The 23,491-nt window shown below is 47.3% G+C and overlaps 1 protein-coding gene across 1 annotated transcript in view; it reads right to left on the minus strand.

Moving 5' to 3' along the window:
• Positions 1 to 501: 501 nt before the first annotated feature.
• The window catches only part of PIP4K2A (phosphatidylinositol-5-phosphate 4-kinase type 2 alpha), a 176,063-nt gene continuing 153,073 nt past the window's right edge, over positions 502 to 23,491 (minus strand). The window contains exons 7-10 of the mRNA XM_002717397.5: positions 13,612 to 13,725; positions 6,358 to 6,601; positions 4,983 to 5,086; positions 502 to 2,726 (exon numbers count right to left, since the gene is read on the minus strand). Coding sequence (XP_002717443.3) covers positions 2,646 to 2,726; positions 4,983 to 5,086; positions 6,358 to 6,601; positions 13,612 to 13,725 — 543 coding nt within the window. The 3' untranslated portion in view covers positions 502 to 2,645. The remainder of the gene's footprint in view (positions 2,727 to 4,982; positions 5,087 to 6,357; positions 6,602 to 13,611; positions 13,726 to 23,491) is intronic.

Here is a 23,491-nt window from a genome sequence, read left to right on the forward strand (position 1 = left end):
TGTGTGCCTCATGTATTCCTACGGAGCTGGGTCACCTGGCCACAGTTTTCTGTACCTAAAGCTGCTTGTGGACCCAACTGCATAGCAGCAACAAGAAGCACGCCTTTCGCCCCAGTCCCTCCCAAACCTATCAATCACATTAGAACAACCAGGCCTCTTTCTAACCTGGTGCCAATCAAAGTGCAATGTCCCATCCATCCATGTTACCCAAGTGAGGTTTTCAAAAAAAATGCTGACAAACAGGACTCAGGCTGATTAACACTAAAAATGAAACTCTATGATTTTACAGAGAACTCATTGACATCTTCTCCTGCCTGTTCATCTTGCAGTAAGTCAATTTTGTTGAGGAAGTTACCAATATTTACTGAAAAAACAGTGCAGACTATGGGCAAGGCTCTGGCAACTGAAAACATTCAATTCCACTCGTACTTCCTCGGGGATTTAGAATGTGTCTGCAGCCGAGAGAAACACAACTGAGACAGGAATAAAGGATGCACCTTGTGAGTCTTCAAAGTGCTTTATTCCGTGAAGCCCGGCTCATGACGGGAGTGTACTGTTAGCACTAGGAAATACAAGGCAAACTTCCTCACTCTGTCCAATAGTTTATCAACAGAAATGAATGACAAAGACCATTACAGAGGAAAAGAAAGCATTTTGTAAACTTCTAAAGGCATACACAGATTGGCCACCAAACGAAATGGTTACTCAAATAATGCAGATGGTACCTTATCTTTACTTCAGGGTCAAAGGAACCACAGAACTTCGATGCCAGAATTAATGGCATGTGTATGAGGGGCTCAAGTCACAGAATCAATTAAATACATAAAACGCAGACTTGTACAGCTGGGTTCAGTGGTGTTAACATCATCTGTAGGAGCTAACAGATCTACATACAGTCAGTGGATGGTAGGGCAGGGCTCCGGGGGTGTTGGGGGGAAGGGGTGGCGTTGCTGCTGGCTTCCAAAGATAATGTGACATCAACCCACATACACCGGGGACAGCTGCAACCTGGACAGCCCTGAAGTCAAGTTACGGGAGAAGGCAGCACGGGACCTGGATGAGCTGTTCAGCAATCACTGAAGGGTGGATTTCCCCCCCTTTCCTGAAACTGCCTACCCAAACCATCTCATGTTTTAAACAAGAATATCAAAGGCACAGCGTTAGCACAGCGTATAAATTGATAAGCTACTCTAAGCAAGTCTAATATTTTAGCTTGATGCCTTCCAGAAAATGCAGGAAAGTTGGTAGATACGCGATCAATGTTGGAAATTTACAACCTGATTAAACACAGTCAGCACAGTTTAGGGCAATGAAGTTATTTAACCAGATTTGGGTTAAATTTTTTTTTTTTAAATCATTAAGTTGATACATTTACATCTGGAGGAAACAAAACAATCCTTTTCCTTTTATTGTCAAAGACCGACTACTGTGTACTTTGAATACAACATTCACCTAAACACGTGACTGCAGGACACATCTCAATAGGACAAACATGATTTCACCTACACTGCAAAACGACTTTACATGTAAACTTCAACAACCACATGCTGTACATTAAATTTTTAGATTCAAATATATCCCTGTTTTCCTAATAATGTAAACAGTACAACTGAGGGTCTCAGTTAAAGGGACAATTCATAATAACAAAACACCCGCTGTTTAAACAAAGGCCAAACATAAACGTCTTATAAATCAGATTTGCTTTTGGTAACAGAATTGAGAGTTTTAGTGCTTTGCTTATCTTCCCACGGTGGGAGATGCAGCTACCATTGCCCCAAACTATGCACTTTTCAGGTCAGCTCTGTTTGCATGTCATAGCATTAATTCCTACACTGCAACATAAGGGTGTAAAGAGAAGTAAGCTGTTTTCCTGGGCGCGTTTCTGGAGGTGTCGGCGTCCAGAGTCATTGCGGCATCAGCTTCTCGGCGCACGAGGGACAGTTGCTCTGGGACACCAGGAGTCCCGACACTGTGTGGGGACAGACCCTGAACCAGAACACACGGGGATGCTGGCACTCTTCTGTCCAGGGCCGGGGGCGCAGGTGACAACGATGAAGAGGAGTGTCTACGTGCGGGGTGGAAGTGTAACATTTGCAGTAAGTTTTTTTTTTCTTTTTAATCATCATCATCATTATTATTATCTTCATTATTATTATGAACACTCTCACATCTTTCAACTCAAAAAAAAAAAAAACTGGTCCACAGTTTGTCGTGCGATGCCCACACGGTTCCTCCGCATGCATTTTCTGCTCCCCTCCCCCCAAACAGCTGCTAGCTCATTTGCTTGTGCATTCCTTCGGCTGCAGCTGGAACCAGAGGGTTTCTGTTGTAACAGGTTCTGACTCCAGCTGATGGGTTTTATTTAATTAATTATTGTAAAATGTGCACACACACACACACACCCCCACGCAAAGCGCACGCACTCACACATGCGCACAGTCAGGAATAGCTAGCACGACGCTGGGACATGTCAGGTGGCTGTGAAAGCGGGTCGTCCCCAAAGCAGTCAACTCGGCCTGAAGATGTAAACAAGGAGGTTTGCTTCCTGCAAGATGAGCACTGCACCGAGCTGGGTTTCCTCTCTCCTGCGCTGAAGCCGCCTCTGCCCTTGCCACGCTCAGGTCTGTCCGAGGCCGCGCGGGAGGTTACGTCAAGATGTGGCCGATAAAGTCCAAAAAGCGCTTTGAATACTGCTCTGGGTTCACGGTCGAGATCTCCGCGCCAGCCTGTGCAGTGTTAGAGAGGAGTATTGACACGACGTTTATGACTCCCCAGAATCACTACTCCATGTCCAACCGTGGCTGAATATAATGCTAATAATTTTCAGGTCTCTACAGCCTCGGCTCTAACCCAGCTCCTGACATCTTGGCTATTTTGGCTGAAAGGGCTTATGAGTCTGAAAATGAGGCCAAGGGTGGCAGGAGCGCCATGACAGCTGTGACTTAAAATCCCATCAGCTTGGGGCTGGCGCTGTGGCACAGAAGGGTAAGCTTCTGCCTGCAGCGCCGGCATCCCATATGGGTGCGGGTTCAAGTCCCGGCTGCTTCACTTCTGGTCCACTTCCCTACTAATGTGCCTGGGAAAGCAGAAGATGGCCCAAGTCCTTGGGCCCCTGCACCCATGTGGGAGACCCAGAAGAAGCTCCTGGCTTCAGACTCGCCCAGCCCCAGCCATTGCAGTCATTTGGGGAGTGAACCAGCGGATGAAGATGGATTCTCTCTCTCTCTCTCTGTACCTCTGCTTTTCAAATACATAAATCTTTAAAAAAATCCCATCATCCCTGTTTGGGACATTCCTACCAACCAGGAGGATCTGTGGGGTTTACATTCTAAAGCCATGGGACAACAGCTTTGCATTTCAAGGCAGCAGACCGTGGACACTTGAGGGTGACACACACGTAAGTTCTGGTGAAAGCAAGACCTTCCATGATGTGACTTCAGGACTTAAGATGCTGCTGCACCTCCCGAGAGCTGAGGGCCCTTGGTGCCACCGCTCCTCCGCAGAGACCTGCACGGAGCACGGACGGGGCTCTGCAGAGGCCCAGTGGGGGGTGCTGTTATTACCTGCACAGTGCTGGCCGGTGCTCTGCAGTTTCTGCAGTGTCCTAAGCTGCAAGGGGCAAAGACTAGATTTTTACTAAGTCGCCAGGGGCTATTTTTGGATGCCCACATTCATGGGGGCTCTCGTTATTTCCAGGCCTGGGCTGTTAGAGCAACCTCAAAAAGTATTTCCTTTAGTTCACACAAGCAGGAAGGAGGCGGAGACTCCGCCCCAGGTCTGTGTGTGCAGTCTCCCCCATGGCTTTCAACCCATGGGGCCTCTGGAGTCCCCTGCCTCACTCCCCTGAGCGGGACTCTAAGCAGGGAGAGTGGCTGTGCCTGTGGCGCAGGTGCACTTAGGAATGGCGCTAGGACGCTGCCCCTGTGACCTTGTCTTGCTGAGGCGCTCTCTGGGCCAGGCAGGGTCTGCGGCTGTGCTCTGCGCACAGCAGGAGCCTGTGGCTGAGCTGTTTCTTTGGCAAACAGAATATGGTTTCAGGCTGAATCCACTTCCGGGATGGCAGCCCGTTTGAGTTTCAAATAGAGAAAAAGAGCCTTTAGCTGAGTTGGTTAGCTCTGGCCAGCGCTCTGTGGGAGGCACCTGCCAGCGGGCACAGGCAGCACAAGTCCGACTGCGAGGGATGGGGCTCTGTGGCTTTTCAGTCCACTTGGAGAGCCACAAGTGGAGCCCCACGCTACAAGCCAGAATGGCGTGTAGCCAGGCAGTGGGGCTGCATGGGCAGGGCAGGGCAGGGCAGGAACACAGGGCGGGTGACCCTGCTAGACTCTGCAGAGGAAGCCCTGCTGTGCCCCTGCCTAGCGAGGGGCTCTTGTTGTCACCCCTGAAGCTGTCTGCTTCCGTTCCTTCAGCTGACAGAGGGGACCCACTAGCATCCCCTCGCAAGGGGTCAGCAGGGTACCTGCTGCCCAGCACCGTGCCAATTCTGAGCAGGCACAATAAAGGCCAAGAATGACCATGGGGAAACTTGGACCCTGCACTCACATGGCTGCTGTGACAGAAAAAATACAGCCCACCACGAGAGAAGAAATCTAATCTTGCATACTTTGGAAGCGCCTTAAGCAGAGAACTGTGCTTCAATTCGGAGCACTCTGCATTAAAACCACCAACTTCAGCACTTTAATCTTCAGAACACTTTCCAAACACAAAAGAATTTGTCAGTTCCTAGGGAGGCCTGTGGCTGTACACGTCCTCTGTGTGTCAGAAGAGGCGCGGACTTGCCAGGAGCCCTACCAAGTCCCTGGGAGGGCCGGGCTTTAGCCGCTGGCATTTGCATGAGAACACGGCCCCCCACAGGCAGCGCGCTCCACTAAAGGGCTCTGAACAGCGCCCGCAGAGAGGAGTAGCCCGCAGGAGAAAGGAGTGGTCTCGGCTCCCCGGCCACGCCGAGGACCCCGAGGGAGAATTGTGGAGTGCGTACTTACGCCATGCTTCACAGTTTTTGCAGCGTGGGCAGCTTTCTTTTTTGCATCATAATGAGTGAGAATGTCAATAATTGCCATGAAGTACACCTCCTTCCTAGGCGAGTCTGCAAAGGGATGAGAGCAAGTGAATGACGTCACCGGGAGGGAGACACAAGCACTGTGCAGGGAAGGAGAGGAGCCTGGGGCTGAAGCAGCCTGGGGACAAACTCCAAGGGACTCCTGCGTGCTCCTCCCAGCCCTGGGGACTCTACCCAATGTGCTTTCAAAATAACAAGTGAAAAAACCTACCATAACCCCAGGATATGAACACTGGAGCTCCAAGGGTGCAACTGAATGCTTTTATTTTTACTTTTTGATAATCTGCATTTTCTTGAATGACTGTGTAAAGAGGAATGCTATCTTAAAAATACTTAGGAAACAAGTGTAACTAACTGTGTTCATTAATCCTTTCTTTACCATAAGCTGCAGTGTTGGTAAGCAGTTCTCACTGGATGCAGTATCAGAACTGGATAAAGGCACAGAGCACCCCAATATCTACTTAGTCCCAAAAATATGATGTTGCTTCAATTCTGAATAGAAAGGACAGCACATTTGACTACATCTAGTTTTCTGTGTTAAAGAAACAATTTTGGTGAGCAAAATAAGAATAGAACAAAACATAACTCAAACCCATTTGGGTGAGATGCCATCTGTGTTTTTTTTTTTTAAGAAAAAAAAATCAATGAACCACACTATTATTCAGAAAATGAGAGGCTGCATTTATCAAATCACTAAAATATTTTTTTATGGGTAAGTAGCTAAGGTAGAATGGGATATTCCTTCAAATGCCCGGTCATTTTTATATTGTGTTGAGGACTAAGAACAATGGTTCTGACCCTAGAGAAGCTCAGAGCCCCCTTTAGGGCTCTCGCCCCGTCCACAGGCTGGCCTTGGCACAGAGAAGGAGGGGTGTTTGGTGATGATATGCCTCCCTGAGGGTCACAGTAGACCACACACCCGTGCCTACCTCAGGACAGATGTGTGGTGCTTTAGCCTTAGATAAGAAAGAAGACAGCTAAGGAAAAAATACTTAAACCAGTTCTTATATATGTTCTCTATAGAGGTGCATCTATAGGTATATGTGGGATACACAAGATGACTCGTGGTTTTGCTCCAGTCCCTCAACAGCCCCCTACCCAAGGACCTGCTCCCATTACATTTAAAACCCGAGCTTATAGTTACCTTGAACCCGCTCTGACCCTGTGCGTTTACCTGGACTCCGGAGAATGAGTCTTGCAGGACAACACACCTGTACTAGGGTTCATTACTGGTAGACGACAATGCAAAAACCAAACTGCTTCAGATGTAAACAAGAGGCAATGGTAACTAAGCTTACTTTCATGGCATTTAATTCCATAAACATCAATGTTCGGATCAAACTCCCCCGGAGCCAAGGGCGGTGAGCTGTTCAACGTGTTTCCGGGGCTATCCGGAGGGGTCCCGACTGGGTGGGTGCCGTCGCTCTCCCCCTCCTCCTCCCCGTCATTCTCCTCACACTCCACCTCTTCTTGCTCGGCTCTCTCCACATCGTGAATTCCCACCAGTAAGCTGTAGTCCATGAGCTTCAACTGGGCAAGAAACTGGAGGGGGAGGCGACATGATCAGTTACACCTTACACAAAAAAGGAGATTTGCAAGCTCAGGCGGACACACAGGGGAAGGATGTGTGGGAGCTGGCTGCAGAGGCACACAGAGGCACACAGAGGGCCCCTCTGAGAGGCGGCCAGGAGCCTTGGTGATGGGCAGTGTTTCTGGCTACACACACAGTCTCACACTTCGGGTCGGTCCGCGGCTGGCGTAGTCATCCCTGGAATGCAAAACTGGGTGCTGAGGCCCAGGCTGGATTATACCAAAGAGTGGAGAGCGTGACTGGCAACACAGAGCCATGGAGAGCAGTGGTAGTAGGGCGGGGGTGGGAGGGGGGAGTTTCCCCCAACAATTAAGACTTGGCTAATGGGAAAAACCAGGGACCTCCCAAGAAGCTTGCAGCAGGCTCAGGAGGGATTGGGAGTACTTTGAAATTCTGCGCACTCCGTGGAGGAGACTATTATGCTGTCCATCACAAATACGTAAACGCCCGAATATCCCAATCAACCAGCAAACGCATCGTGCCAAGGCTCTGGCGAGTAATGCGGTCCTTCTGTCTCCGTTCAGCTTTCTTCGGACCTAAGCAGAAGCAAGTTAGCCCTTCCTCTCCTGGGCAGGCCATGATTACACTCGACGGTGGGGCAAGAGCTAGCTAGCTCTGTGGGTTTGCCTACTCCTGTCTGCCAAGTTCTTTTCTGGCTCTTCAGGGCAAGATTTTTTTTTTTCCTTTTTTGTTTAAGCGGATGCACCCAGATACCTGACCTTAAATGCAGTGTTCTAACCGACCCATTAACGTGGGGGCGGTGTTACTGCGTGCACAATGCGGAGGCCAAAGACAGGCTGGAACTAATCAGCTTCCTGACCCCAGCCGGGGCTGGCTGGCTCTGCACAGGGTGCGTGGTCCCCACCCTCGCTCGCCGATGCAGAGCAGTTGACTGGCCCCTGGGCCCCTCGGGTAGAATTTAGGAAACAAACTTCCTTACACGAAGGGCAGGCATGTGAAATTATAGGTCTTAGAAGTTCTGGCTGAAAATGAAATGAAATCCATTTGCCAAGACCTGCAGAGCCCTTTCTTTTTGGCTGAGCCTGCCGGAGGGCAGCTTGCTCTCGGAGCCGGGGAGAAGCAGGTTCTTGACAGACAAGGCCGGGCACCCCGGGGCACAGGTGTGCCGAGCCACTTCTGCCCTGGCCGGCGCGTGCCGCTCTGTCCGCTACCCCTTCTCAGACTTCCACTCACTGGCCCACCACCACGAGTCTGCTGGGGACACCTGAATCCTCCCTGTTATGAACTCAGCAAAACTGCACAAATCTTCCGCTCAGACCAGCAAGCAAGGTAGGGGAAGCCCGTTTCCTGAGAAATAGACGCAAATTTCCAGTTACATCTGAGCGCTGAGCTCGCGCTCACCCCCATGCTTCCAGTTTTCTGGGCCCCCTCGGGGGGCAGAAGTGGCTGCCCCGTGGCATTCGGGCAACTCTGCCTCCACAGGGAGCGCAGACACCAACTCCCTGCGGCCACCTCTCTAGCCAGCCTTCCTTCCGGTGGTCGGGGCTCACCGTCAGCCAGCTAGGCGTGCTTGTGTGCGTCCTTGGGCTCGCGCGTACGTATGTACGTATGTGCGTGCGTGGCTTATGGTGGGAGGCTGCTTGTCCCAGCCCTTGACCAATGCAGGCCCTGTCGCTGGGCCAGGGAGCGGAGAGCCCCCAGCTGTGCTGCACACCGGCACAGAAGAGAACTCAGTGTGCAGGTGCAGTGGCAGTGACTGGGCCCGGGCAAGGCCCTCACGTCCTTGTGTGGAAGACGGACGAGTTCTCAATGATTCAAAGCCGAGAGCGAGTGAATGCCGGAGCCTGTGTTCCTTGTACCCAGTCACGTGACTGGACTCCGTTAAAACGGCTTTTTTTTTTTTTTCTGGTTCTTGTTCTTTGCAACCTTAGTAGGAAGATGATGGGTTAAACAACTGGTTTCTGAGGAGGACCTGAACAAAAGGCCTTGCCCGCCTGGACAGGCTCGGCTGGCCTCCAGCTCCAGGGGCACGGACACTGATATAGTCGGGAAGCCGGTTTTCCCTCCAGGATAGCCCGTGGGCCTCCTGTTTGGGGAGCGCACAAGTGTCCAGTCACAGCCTCTGACCCTCGGCCAATACAGCTGGCAGAGCGCCCCACTACTGCCCCAGCTGCGGTTCCAAGGCCTCCAGGAGTCTGCGCTTAGACCCTGGGTTCCTGGGGAACCACGTCCGTGTGGGTTTCTTTCCATCTCCTCCACTACCCCCCACCCTCGTCTAGGATGAGGCTGGGTCCCGTTATCTATGCTCCCCCTCTCCCAGCTCCTCCTCACTCATCCTGGGAGCCACTCCAGGAGTCAGCTGAGGGGACCCCCGGTGTGCCTCCAGGCTGTCGTCCCTCCCACTCACGCTACTGTACATGCTGGGCAGCTTGGATCAGCCTTCCTGACCTCACGCCACAGGGTCAGAAGTCCTGTTCCAGTAAGGAAATGATAGAGCTACAGGTAGCTGCTGGGGTGTTCCACCGCCAGTGAAACGAACAATTCATTGCGAGTGGAAGCTGCTCTGATGTGCCCGAGAAAAGTGAGAACGATTGTGGTCCCAACGGGTGGGTAGACAGACAGTCCCCAATTTACAATGGCTGGACTTCAAAGATTTATTCAACTTCCTGATGGTGGGCTAAAGCAACACAAATGCAGTAGAAACTGTACTTTGAATTTTGATCTTTTCTTGGGGTACCGATATCTGGCTCAGTACTCTCGGGTTGCAGGACTGCAGGCTAATTTAAGTGTTCTGAGCATGTCTGAGATGGGCTAGCCTAAGACTTGATGCTGGATAGGCTAGGCATATTAAATGCAGTTTTGACTTAATGCTATTTTTTTTAAAAAGATTTATTTATTGAAAGAGTTATACAGAGAAGAAGATGCAGAGAGAGAGAGAGAGAGAGAGAGAGAGAGAGAGAGAGAGAGAGAGGTTTTCCATCCGCTGGCTGGATGTGCCAATCCGAAGCCAGGAGCCAGGAGCTTCTTCCAGTCTCTCATGTGGGTGCAGGGGCCCAACGACTTGGGCCATCTTCCACCGTTTTCTCAGCCCATAGCAGAGAGCTAGATCAGAAGTGGAGCAGCTGGGACTCGAACTAGCGTCTACATGGGATGCTGGCACTAAAGGCGGCAGCCCTGACTTAATGCTATTTTTAACTTATGATGGGTTTTCCCACATATAACACCATCCTAAGTTGAGGAGAATCTGCATCCAGGGAGAAACGGAAAAAGACAAGTTCTGCACTGTGACTGAGTATAGGTTTTACTGACAAGAGTAAGTTAAGTAAGAGTGGTTAAGAGTATAGGTGTGGGGCTGGTTTTGTGGCGTAGCAAGTAAAGCCACCACCTGCAGTGCCAGCATCCCATATGGGCACTGGTTTGAGTCCTGGCTGCTCCACTTCTGATCCAGCTCTCTGCTATGGCCTGGGAAAGCAGTGGAAGGTGGCCCAAGTGCTTGGACCCCTGCACCCACCTGTGAGACCTGGAAGCAGCTCCAGGCTCCTGCTTTGGATCGGCACAGCTCTGGCCATTGTAGTCATTTGGGGAGCGAATCAGCAAATGAAAAATCTTTCTCTCTCCTCCTCTCTGCCTCTGCCTCTCTGTAACTCTGCCTTTCAAGTAAATAAATAAATCTTTTTTTTTTTTTAAAGTGTAGGTGTTATTAAAGCATCAGATAAAGTGGCTAGGTTTTGAAGTCAGATGTGAAAATTGTCTTATTTGTTTTACTCACTAGCTTTATATGTGGATTACTTTACCTCTCTGACTTATAAAATGGGACAACACCACTCACCTCAGAGGGGTGTGGAAAGGATGAAAGGAGAAAAGGCAGCTAAGGGGAAAAACATGGTGCCTTGCACGAACAGTGGAAGCCGTAGCATGATTGCCAATGTTGTTTTCATTATGGCAGAAGGCCTTTTCCCCCCATCAATTTGTAAAATGGGGAGACAAGTTCAAGTTGATGAGCCATGAGGAGAATGGTGGGGAAACGCCTGTGGCTTCATGAGCTCTTATTTCATATACTTTATTTTATTTTATTTATTTATTTTTGACAGGCAGAGTGGACAGTGAGAGAGAGACAGAGAGAAAGGTCTTCCTTTTTGCCGTTGGTTCACCCTCAATGGCCGCCGTGGTCGGCGCACTGCACTGATCCGATGGCAGGAGCCAGGTACTTCTCCTGGTCTCCCATGGGGTGCAGGGCCCAAGCACTTGGGCCATCCTCCACTGCACTCCCTGGCCACAGCAGAGAGCTGGCCTGGAAGAGGGGCAACCGGGACAGAATCTGGCGCCCCGACCGGGACTAGAACCCGGTGTGCCGGTGCCGCAAGGCGGAGGATTAGCCTAGTGAGCCGCGGCGCCGGCCTACCCTCAAGAATTTTAAGAAGGAAAACAGACAATTATACAGGAAGGGCTTAAGCTGCATGTGCTATAAATGCTGGAGGCCCCCCGCATCGGTCCCTGCTCCCCACCTGGTCCCCTCCTACTTATTTCCATGCTAAGGGAAAGCTGAGAAGCCCTGCGATGAGAGCGCTCACAGGAAAGGCACAGTTTTGCATCACGTGACACGTGGATCTCAACGACAGGGGAGGTCAGGTGACTACCCGGGGTCACGATCGGAGCCGACAGCAAGCACAGCAGCAGGCCAAGGCGCTCCGACTCGCCACGGAGCACCTTCTTTTGGTATATATATTTTTAAGCAGGAAAGAGCTCCTGTGTGTTGGGTTATGTGCGAAGCTGTGTAGACTGAAGTACTCAGTGTGGCATGTGACTAGGACAGGATTTCAACTGTAGAAAAGCAGCAGCTAGGTTCTCAAATGACAATTCTGTTCTCTAAAAAGGAAAAAAAATACATCATTTATTGAGCTGTAATAAACGCATTCTACTTTAATCATTAAGGAGACAAAAAAAAAAAAAAAGGAAAAAAAAACTGTATTCAAACTTTAGCAGTTAGGCCAGGGAGCCAAATTAGAAGGCATGGAGCTGATGAAAAAAGAAAACTAGATTAAATTCTAGTCTCATTATCAAGATCAGATGTCAAGCTCCTTCACCATAATTACCCGCTTAAAAATTTAATGATGCTTCTGCATGAATTTCAAAACTAAAGACACTGTTATCAGCTATTGAGAAAATTTTTTAATGAAAGAACACTTTATGCCCTGCCTCTGTTTCAACAAAACAGCTAAGTGCGAGAGCCATGTATGGGATTAAACTATCCAATCCTTTAATCAACGACATTATTAGAGACAACAAAAGGGCTAAGAGGATCCTCATGTAATTCAACTGTAAATTTGAGCTGCTTGAGTTAAATTATTTCTGGAGTCTAAATGTCATAGTGACATACAGCCAACAGAGAGGAAAAAAAGCACATTTTTTTGGCACATCATACATAACCCTGAGGGCTATTTATCATAATTGCTAAAACAATATTATTGTCAGGATCAAAAATTCGCTGATTAATATCAATATAGATCCAAAAGAGAGTATGTTTACCTGTGGTACTGAACCCAGTCATCAGTTAGATCAAGTTGACCTCAAAGTAAAGAGGAAATGCCTGATATGCATTTCAGTAAGAACCACTGACAACTGAGGAAAAATAAATGTTCATTAATAAAAAGCTGGTGAGAAAAATGCTACATGATAAAAGCAACAACTGGTACCTACATTTTAAACGTAGACATTTATATACTTTGCAAATAACCAATGTTTATGCTTAATCCAAGCATGGATACTATGGAGGTGAAAATAATATAAAACATTTTTATTAAAATAATTTATGATCTAAAAATAACTAGGAACTAACTTGGTTGGTGTGTCTTGCAATGAAAAGAACTGTTGGGAGGTTAAAAAGATTAAAGATTAAAATCCTGCTTCCACTTCTGCCTTTGTGGGGAATACAATCATATGTATGACATCCATTTTTTGGCTCTAGTTATTTTAATTGTTTTTGTTTAATGACACAGACAGGGAGAGATTTCCACCAATCCTATCTCTGTACTGGTCTGTGAGGCACAGTATTTCAAAGGAGCCAAAAAAAAAAAAAAAGGTACATGCATAAATGCAAGCAACAGCTAAGAAAAATCTAGTTTAGTAATAGCCAGTGAGAATTCTCTTTGCACTGTCTCATAACTCAACAAACTCCAAGAAGATAAATTTATTTCTAGAAGCATTAAGTAAGGAATTCCGATGGGAAAGCTGCAATGCCTGTGTGATAAAATTATAGGAAAAGGCATTCTTTTAAATTCTTGAAACAGTGTTTACAAAGAAATCTCCTTCATTCCAGAAAGCAGTGTTTTATTTCTTGCCCCCTGCCCACCCCACCATGACCCTAGAGCCCCACACTGCCCCTGGGCCGTGCCCACGATGCAGCAAGGCTGGTTTGATGTGCCAACACGGCACATGGTAGCTGGCGGAAATACTAAAGCACTAAGCAAGCCAGGGCTGTGTTCCCTGGCATGGAGATGTGGTTTAGAGGTAGGAATGCCAAAACTGAATTTACCACCGAGTTACCAAACGTTTGGTAACTGACACAGCCAGTCCCCATCCTGCCATATCCCACTCTGCCTGCTGTGAACTGGCCAGCCTCCCCGGTGGGACCCACTCACGGACACAAGAACGAGGGAACTGAGGGTGGGGACACCCAGCAGATGACAGCAGGTACTCTGGCATTTGCCATCTGAAGGAGAGTGCTGCTGAATGGGCACACTGTTCTTTTAAACTAGATCAGAGATGGTGTTGACACCTGAGTTCAATACAGTACCATATATATATACCATATATATACATACATACATGTACTATATATATACATACATACATATACATACTTACAAATATATGTGTGTGTGTGTGTGTGTGTATTTGCTTTGGTTGCAGACTTAAGTAGAGAGGTTTAAAAAATCTCCTAAAAACCAACAGTGCTGACACTTACATAGTGGAGCTGACCTTTATATTGATTTTTTCTTACCTCAACATCCTTTTTGAGTTTTTCCAGGAACACCTTTTTGTTGTTGTCATCAATATAAATCTTTTGGCCTTCATTAATGAAATCATTATCCTTTAAAGTTGGCAGTTCTTTGGCCTAAAACAAATGAGAAAGAAGCTTTAATGAAATCTAAAAATACATACACCTTCCAATCCTGGAAATTGAAGCTTGCCCTGTTCACCACTGGGGTCTTACAGAGGCAACGAGCTGTGAGGGAGCTTGAGTACCACAAGGGGGCACCAGTGAGCTAAGACCACAGGAAGCATTCCCGCTAGGGAGCGAGGGTTAGACACCGGCCATAGGATAAGGCTTTCTGTAGTGCATTTCATGTTTCTCATGGGAATGGAACTAACTGCTTTTTTTTTTTTTTTTTAAATATCTATTTATTTATTTGAAAGAGTTACAGAGAGAAGGTGAGGCAGAGGCAGAGGCAGAGACAGAGAGAGTTTTCCGTCTGCTGGTTCACTCCCCAAGAGCCAGGATGTTTCTCCAGGTCTTCCCACGCAGCTGCAGGGACCCAAGGACTTGGGCCATCATCTACATCTACTGCTTTCCCAGGCCATAGCAGACAGCAGGATCAGAAGTGGAGCAGCCGGGACTTGAACCGGTCAAATATGGAATGCTAGCACTGCAGACAGTGGCTTTACCTGGTAAGCCACAGGGCTGGCCTTCCTAATTGCTTTCTTAGGTTCACTTTTTTTTTTTTTTTTTAAAGATTTTAAAAAAATTTATTTGAAAGAATTACGCAGAGAAAGAGAGAGAGAGAGAGAGAGAGAGAGAGAGAGAGAGAGGTCTTCCATCTGCTGGTTCACTCCCCAATTGGCCGCAACAGCTGGAGCTGCGCCGATCTGAAGCCAGGAGCCAGGAGCTTCTTCTGGGTCTCTCACACGGGTGCAGGGGCCCAAGGACTTGGGCCATCTTGTACTGCTTTCCTAGGCCACAGCAGAGAGCTGGATGGGAAGTAGAGCAGCTGGGTCTCGAACTGGTGCTCATATGGGATGCCGGCGCTTCAGGCCAGGGTGTTAACCCACTGCGTCATAGCGCTGGCCCCTAGATTTACTGTCTTATAAGGAGTCTTCTACAACTAGAATTTGTGTTCTTGGAAGACTGTGAGGAGACTTTGACTTTCTTCCCTGCACAACCCAACTCCACTCGTCCACCACCTCGGGGTGGCCTTTGCTGGGCTCCCGTCTTGTCTGACAAAAACCCCGTCCACAATCACGCCTGCTTTCCGCGTCAGGGAGAACCTGCAGCTGGAGGTGAGGCAGCCGCCCTTCCTGATCTCCCTGGTCACCACGCCGCCAAGGAGGAAATGCTGTTCTCATCTGGGCGATGTCCAGGAAAAAATATCTTCATGTAAAACATATTAAGATGAGAAAGTCCACTTTTTCCAAATAAACAAGAGGGTGGGTTGGCAAGCCAGCCACGCTGATGCACCAATCAACATACAGCTGTCAAAACACAAGCGATGAGCAGACAGGGCTGCGGCTCGGGCAGCAGCATAGAGAGTAATGGAGGCATTGCGGTGTTAACGTAGCGCGGGTTATCCTAGTTACCTCTCAACACCAATCATCCCCACTCTCCCAACCATGGCTTTTTGCCTTCAGTTGAAAAGAAGCCCAGGTTAGTACCCCCTTTCTCTGTGTATTAAGAAACCCCGAATCGTCCTCTTCTCCAATAAGGGTGAACCAAATGTAAAAAACAAACCAAGTAAACAACAACATGCTTTCCTTCCTGGCCTGGCTCTTCCACTGACTGTCTCCCCCTCCCTAGAGAAAACTCACTGGGTTCCTATCTACTGATCCATCCTTGGAATGCGTAAGCTGCTCATGTTCCCCTCTCATTTTACAAAGAATGCACCTGATGTAGGCATTCAAGTTGACCTGCTCACTCTCACACACAGACACATATAAGCATGCAGCATTTCTAAATTAGTAGCTTTGGCTACCGATTTTGTTTTGAGAAGGGACTCTGAATAGTTTTGCAGTTTTTTTTTTTTTTTTTACAGGTTTGTTTTTATTTATTTGAAAAACAGAGTTACAAAGAGAGCTTCCGGGGACCAGTGCCGTGTCTCACTTGGTTAATCCTCTGCCTGCAGCGCCGGCATCCCATATGGGCGCCGGGTTCTAGTCCCGGTTGCTCCTCTTCCAGTCCAGCTCTCTGCTGTGGCCTGGGAAGGCAGTGGAGGATGGCCCAAGTGCTTGGGCACCTGCACCCACATGGGAGACCAGGAGGCAGCAAGCACCTGGCTCCTGGCTTCAGATTGGCACAGCGCTGGCCATAGCAGCCATTTGGGGGATGAACCAATGGAAGGAAGACCTTTCTCCCTGTCTCTCTCACTGCTCTCACTGTCTAACTCTACCTGTCAAATAAGAAAAAAAGAGAGAGAGAGAGAGAGAGAGTTTCCATCTGCTGGCTCATACCCCAAATGGCCACAATGGCCAGAGCTATGGCAGGCTGAAGCGAGGAGCTTTATCCAGTTCTCCCATGTGGGTTCAGGAGGAGCCCAAGAAAGTAAGCCATCCTCTGCCGCTTTCCCAGGTGCATTAGCAGGGAGCTGATCGGAACTGGAGCAGCTAGGACTTGAACTCCTGCTCAAATGGGATGTTGGCATCCCAGGTGGTAGCTTAACCTGATACGCCACACCAGCCCCACAACTGTAAATTAGATATAAAGTACTACCAAAATAATTATCCTTACCAAGCGGGTAAAACAAAGCTCAGAGATCCAACGATTCATTCAGTAGGCAGTTACTGAACTGCTGTCAGGCACGGGGATACAAACACGAATAGGTTAAAATTTCTATTCTCAAGGAGTTTTTCATCTTGTAAGGAGAAAGACACAGTCGCAAATAGGTAGCAAATAAGACAGGAGGACGCAAGATCCCCAGATAAATAATAAGATTCTGCGGAAAGATTTATCTATTTTAAACACCTTTATGCCGAGTCACAGAGTGTTGAAGAAATAGAAATGCAGTGCCATTCTTCACCAAAGTTAAAGATGAGCCCAGCAGGTTAACACCTTAAGTCTGTCATTCATAAGTTAAAAATAATGTAAGTATAAGAAAAAGACCAAACCCAAAACAAAGAGGACACTCCCCACTGGCGCGTTTCAGAGGATGGCCCAAATACAACGTCTCGGAGCCCAGGGCCGCAGCGAGCCCCGCGGGCTCATGCCGAGGAGAGAGGAGGACCCTGCTTCTTCGAGCAGACATCTTGGGCAGTGTAGCTATGTCTTGGGGGTGTTAAGGGTTCAGATATTTGCCTGGATTCCACAACTCATTTTTCTGCGTGTGAGAAAAGGAGAGGAGAGGATTTTTTTTTTTTTTTTTTTGGTTTTGTGTAAATGCGAGAAACCTGCGGGCTGAGATGACAGGCCCCAGGCAAGGCAGTAAATTACACATTAGATATGTGTTTGTAACACAAGTCACATTAATGAAGACGAATGCCATTTCACGTTCACCCCTGCAGAATTACCTCATGTGACAGCAAAAGTATAATCCTGCCTCATAAAACCTGGACCGCTGAGCCTCCACGACTCAGCTTACTTGTGAATGTCACAGGCGCTAGGGACACATTTATATTGGATCAAGTTCAAAAAAGGGCAACCAGATTGGTTAAAAGACTTAAGGGCTTATAGAAAGGATCAAGAGGCAAAGGCAGGTCCTCAGCAGGCAGCTGCGAGAGCAAATCCAACTCTGGGCAGTGCACACTCGTCTCCCAGGGCAGGGTTCCCCAGTCCCGGGTCCCAAGGTTCCCATCCCGTACCTGTCGGGGACTCGGGGCCAGTTCTCGGACTTTTCTGAGCTGTGCCTTCATTTTTGAGAAATTTATATTTATTTATTTGAAAGGCATACAAAGAGAGAGAGACAGACAGACAGACACACTCCCATTGCTGGTTCACTCCCTGGATGCCCACAATAGCCAAAGTTGGGTCAGGGTGAAGCCAGAAGCCAGGACATGTGGTTGGCAGGCACCCAACCATTAGAGCCATCATCTGCTGCCTCCTAGGGTGTGCTTTAGCAGGAAGCTGGAAATCGGGAGTGGAGGTGGGACTTGAATCCAGGCTTTCCAATACAAGATGTGGGCATATCCGCTGTGCTTTGCCAAACGCCTACCCCTCAAAGTTCTTTCTTAATTCGACAACGAGGGGACCACCACCACCTGCAGCAGCTGCATGGGCTGTACTAACACACTTTAGGCGTATCGTTTTATTTCACACGAATCCTCTCATTAACTCTTTGCAACAACCTTAACTTTAACCTTAACCTTAACCTTATTATTACCCTATTTTACAGGCAAGGAAACAGAGACTGTGCAATTTAACTAACGTTTCACAGCCTGATGAATCATGAGCTGAGATGAACTCAACCATCACTCGGGCCCCTGTCTGCTACCTTCTAGGGTCCACGTTAGCAGGAAGCTGGACCCGGGAGTGGAGAGCAGCCCCAGGCCCTCCAATCTGGAATGTGGGCATCCCAAGTGGCCCCTTAATTGCTAGGCCAAATGCCCGCCTCTGGTCTCTTTTAAAGCAGTGTTAGAAGCGGTACCTCAGTGAGTCTGTATTCTTCAGCAGTGAGAAGCACTATGTCACCATCCTGATCGCAGTTAACAACAGTGTCAGGTGGCAGAGACACACGTGAACGTGGAAGGTGACAGAGGTCAACATCTGAACTGCTGGCATGTGGCGAGTTTCTACTCGTACACAAGCCTCTGAACATAAATGCTACTCCCTGGGGTGCCACAGAAGCTACAGATGATCTCTAAGGGCGGATTTGGTCAGGGATTTGTGATTAATAAAGGAAAAGGGTGTTCAAAACAGCTACCAAGCTGCAAGCACAGGGCTCTGTGGACAGTCATGCCAGAGAGAAACCACAGAATCCCCAGGGGCAAAGGAGACACAGGGCTGCCTGCTTCCCAGAAGTAGTACACAGAAGATAAAAAGCGAGGCCTCAAAGAGTTCTGGGCATTACCCAAGTATTTATGACCTAACATTTTTATACTTAGAAATTTCAGATTACTAAGAACTTTTGCAAAATCTCTGAAGACAAAACAAGGACCAAAAAAAAAAAAAAAAAGTGTGTGTGTGCTTACCAAAAAGATTTAAATTTTTTACGTATTTCAGGTGGGAGGTAATCCGTTTGTCTAAGAATATACAAGTATATTCTTATTTTATTAGGTTTTGTGATGCGATGCAGAAGTGTAGTCATTTGTATGGAATTTAGTAACGAAATTTTGTTTTAGTGAGATTTTAAAAAATCTAGTTACCTTTTAGGTGGCAAAATTAAAAAAAAACAACTTTTAAATGTGTGCTTACAGTTGGAAATGTAACTTTAAATATACAGAATTAAATTTAAAATAACACTGGATTCAATTATCATTCTGTTATTTAACTATACAAAAAGAGCCAACTGCATTATATATTGCCAATAACAACAGGAGGATACAAATACATGCATTTAAAACGCACAGGGCCCAAATCTGTAAGACAAAGCCAAGTTGTTATTTTAGGCTGGCTGGAAACCTTGCCGGGAAGCAGAAATGCACCCGGTCACACTTGAGTATTTAATGCAAACAGGATTTTGGCACCAGAAGGTTTCAATGCAAAGGATAATATCATAGCACTCTGTGATTAAAGGACTTGTATTTCACAACGAAATGAATTTTTGTTCAATGTGCTCATTTGGCAACCCATGTCAAAAAAAAAAAAAAAAAAAGTCTAATTGTGAGCCTTAATGTCAAAGATTGCTGCCTGGTGTCTCTTTGATGGGCGGTTACTGTGACACTTGGAGTTGAATGCACAACATACAAAGTACACTAATTATTGTCTGATGTTAGGGACTGCTTATGTTTGTGATTTGCTTGTTATTCGAAGCTCACCTAAATGAAAATAAACTTGCAAAAAATAAAATCTCTTTCACTGGCTTGCCAAAAAACTTCATAAAAATCAGAGTCTCTGGAGTTGAAAATACACTCCAGAAACATTTCCATAAGGGAGGGAATTTTAGGTAATCCTTACAGTGGAGCTTGGATAAAGATAATTCGATGGAATAACATCATGTATGCGGTATGGATTTGGGGGTAAGAAGAGATGCTAGAGATTTATAGTAAAATCCGTTCTGCTTCTCAAAACATCCAAACCACAAATCTGATACATGGAAAGGCAAACTGGAGAATATGGATAAAGTTCACACTGAAGCAGCACAGATAACAGGTGTTCTCTCACGGAAAGTACACGCCACAGTCTTTCCTCACCATATACGTAGAATGTCTATGCCAGTGCATGGCTTGGGAAATGACCCAACAGGCTACTACTAACTTCTCAGATTCACAGTAAAACAGTGAGAAAGTATACATCAGCGACCAGCATTCACATGTGAATCCTAACTTTTACGATGAACCTGCTCGCCTGAGTGTAAATGTGCAAAGAGAATGTACCTCGACAGGCGGGTCTGTGCTGCAACGGAGAAGCATGAAACTGGGGGGAGCCTACGGTCAGCCTGCAGTTGAGGCTGATGAGCCGCAGCTGTTGGCGCGTCCCCTGCAGTTCCCAACCTGAAATGTAAACAGTGAGGGGAACTCCTTTTCAAGCACTGTGATGCTTTCCTGAACGCTGGAAGTGGCCTTGTCAAAGGTGACAGTCTGGTTCCTCCTCCACTGGCTGTGGCGTGCCAGTTCAGCTGCACGCGAGATCCGTAGCAGGACCTGCAAGTCAGGTTGGGAGCAGTCTGCAGATCTGCTGCATGCCTGCCTGTCCCTGGTGATAATCTAAGAAGTGTCAAGGGCAGAACATGCAACAAGTTTTGCTAAGTGCTATCATTTCTGGTTTAATCCTAACCTTGTGAAGATCAGTATTTTATTATCTCAAAAATTATATGCCTGCAGCAGTTTGGCTTAAACTCAAGCCACACTCTGAATTTTAGACATCTCTCTACTCCCAACTCCTTCTAGAACTAACTGAGTAAGAGTTGCTGGTTTAAAAAGATTCCCTTATCTAACGGCACTGCTCCACGCGGGCTTGTGATACTCTGTGTTCATGTCATTCCAGTGAAAACTAATCTAATGCAACTGAGAGTTTATACACCACCATCTGCCAGTGAGTCAGTGTGGGGAGCAACTCGGACTAGACTAAGTTACTGGAATTAAGACTTATTCTATGCATCTGCTCTCCCACAATATGGCGCTGAGAAGGGAGAAACAGCTTCTACACAGCTGCCTCCAGTTCAACCAATAAACTGTAGGACTTACTCCTGATTGGAGGAGAGCAGCGTACTCGGCGTGTGGATAGCAGAGTTGGGATTGGTGGAAGAGGACTATAAAGGAGGAGAGAGACAACATGCACCAGGGAACATCTGAAGGAACATCTATCTGAAGGAACACCTGTGCAGCCCCCGAGAGAGCCGGCCGGCGGTGTGCCGCTCCCCCGCGGAAGTGGGGAAAGTGGCTAGGGGGAACCGCCCTTCCACGGAGGTGGAAGGGTCGGTAGCCAACCCGGGAAGAACCAGCAGCAAACCCGGGGAGGGCCGAGCAGACAAAAGAACAGCGCAGGGTCCTGTGTCGTTCCTCCACGAAGACGGGGAGCGACAAGTCAGGAAGGAGGATTCAAAATGCGCATAAGAGTCATTGCATGAGCTCCTCTCTCCCTCTCTCTCTTCCTCTCCCTCTCTTACACGCACACACAGTCACACCTAATAGCCAGGAAAGAAACATTCCAAATGAATTGAAGCTTAAAAACTCTGCTTCCCAGAAGACCCCTCTTGGTTTATGTGCAGGGTTCTTAAGACTTGCTTAGGCATCTATAGATACAAAGAGTTAGGATATTTCTTTCTGCCAATCTCAACAATCACCATAAGCTATTCCTAAAGCAGATGGGATTTCGGCGCTGTCAAGCCCATGGCTTCTCCAGGTGAGGTCTATGGCTGCACTGGGATCTCTGGACAAGGGTCCAGGAAAGGTTCACGAGAATGCAAGTCCTTCAGTTTTACCAACGAGGATAAAGTCATATGTCAACCCTCAGCAACACCCCTAACCCTCTATTAGGTCTCCTCCAGAAGCTCTCTTTTAAGAACTCTCTGGAGGTCAGTGCTGCAGCATAGCAGGTTAAGCCTCAACCTGCATCTCACATGGGTGTCAGTTCAAATCCCAGCTGCTCCTCTTCTGATCCAGCTCTCTGCTTGTGGCCTGGGAAAGCAGTAGAAGATGGCCCAAGTGCTTAGGGCCCCTGCACCTGCATGGGAGATCCAGAAGAAGCTCCTGGCTCCTGGCTTTGGATTGGCACAGCTCCGGCCTTTGTGGCCATTTGAGGAGTGAACCAGCGGATGGAAGATCTTCTCTCTCTCTCTCTCTCCCTCATTTTACCTCTCAAATAAATAAATTTTTTTTTTTTTTAAAAAGAGCTTTCTCTGGTCCACAGGCAGATGTTACCTCGGAAGAAAATGAATCATACCAAAGAAGGTTAAGTTGGCTGAGCAGAGGGCCTGCAAACCTCAACAATCTCCCTGAACAGATTCTCTGCCCACAGTGGGCAAAGAGGCATTTTTTTTTTTTTTTTTTTTTTTTTTTTTAAGCTGAGAGGCAAGGACAGATTTTGGAAAGGACGCACTGCTGTGCTCTTGTGCCTTCTTGGCTGTTACCTTGCCTTTAACCGTAGCCCAAAGGACCAGATATGGAGGGAGTAATTAATTATAATTGGTTACAATTTAAAGATCACAAAGGAAATGCTGAAAACTGGTTTAGGAGAGCATTTTTAGATGTCAGGGCGTTAATGATTAATTCTCCCCGCACCTTCACTCAGTAATAGATAAAATGTCAGAGATGGTGACATCTCTTAATTGCTAGTGCAATTCACAATGCAAAAGAATCGACAAGGCGGCTTTTTGTAGCCCATTATCAAAGTGTCAACAATGATTATTGCCAATACAGTTCTACAAATGCCGATTGCAGGGCAGCTGTTTTCTTTCAGATGAGTTCCAGGGGGAATGCTGTGTGTTAAAAGGAGTCTTCTTAGTGCAACCCCTGACTCCGTTGCACAGGCTTTCCTTTACCTAATAAAATCAGACAGGAGTTTCGAGAAGAGCTGCAGAAGGATGAACAAAATGCCTATCTGTGAATCCCCGACTCCCTCTCTCTCTCCCTCCCTCTCTCTCCAGAACACGGGCTTTTTTAAAGAGTCAGGTCAAATCCCCCAGAAATCAAGTGAGTCCAGTTATGTTTTCTTTTACTTCCCTGGACGCCCTGCTGAGCAGCTTGCTAGCTGGCAGCATGCTAAGACTGTCATTTGTAAGACGCAGTCCGCTCAGCTGTAATTACTAATTTGATGTCACACTGGAATTGCAGCGCAGCTGTGAAAAGATCGACCACCAGGGAGATTTGCGTTTCTCTGTCTCATTTAGAGGAGGCAAAACTGCTGGAGCCATGAATGGAAGATGCCCTTCCATTAAAAAGGAAAGAATTAAAGAATAAAACAAGTCATAGCAGCTGTCAGAATGTGACAACGGCTAAAGGGGGGTGGGGGTGGTGGGAAGCACTGTTCTGCTCTTAAAAAAAAAATCCAAGACATCTGTACATGCGTGTTCTGATACTTGTTGCCATGAAAGTGATTCCATTATTGCTAGAATATTACTTCTTTATTTCCTTCAGTTCCATCTGCATTATTATGCTAATACAAATCACACTAATTATGTGTCAAGCTGAACACTAAGGGATGGGACTTGTCTGCACCTATATCACTAAATATTTGAAATGACAGTTTCAAAACTTGTCACCAACAAGTGAAAAGTATGCGAAATTAAAACAGTCATAATGACTCAAATGAAAGAAAATCTGAGAGGAGTAAGAACTGCGATTACTAATTAAGCCATGTC

This window comes from Oryctolagus cuniculus, chromosome 13, assembly GCF_051225735.1.
Source record: "Oryctolagus cuniculus isolate XC-2025 breed Fujian yellow rabbit chromosome 13, ASM5122573v1, whole genome shotgun sequence".
NCBI lineage: Eukaryota > Metazoa > Chordata > Mammalia > Lagomorpha > Leporidae > Oryctolagus > Oryctolagus cuniculus.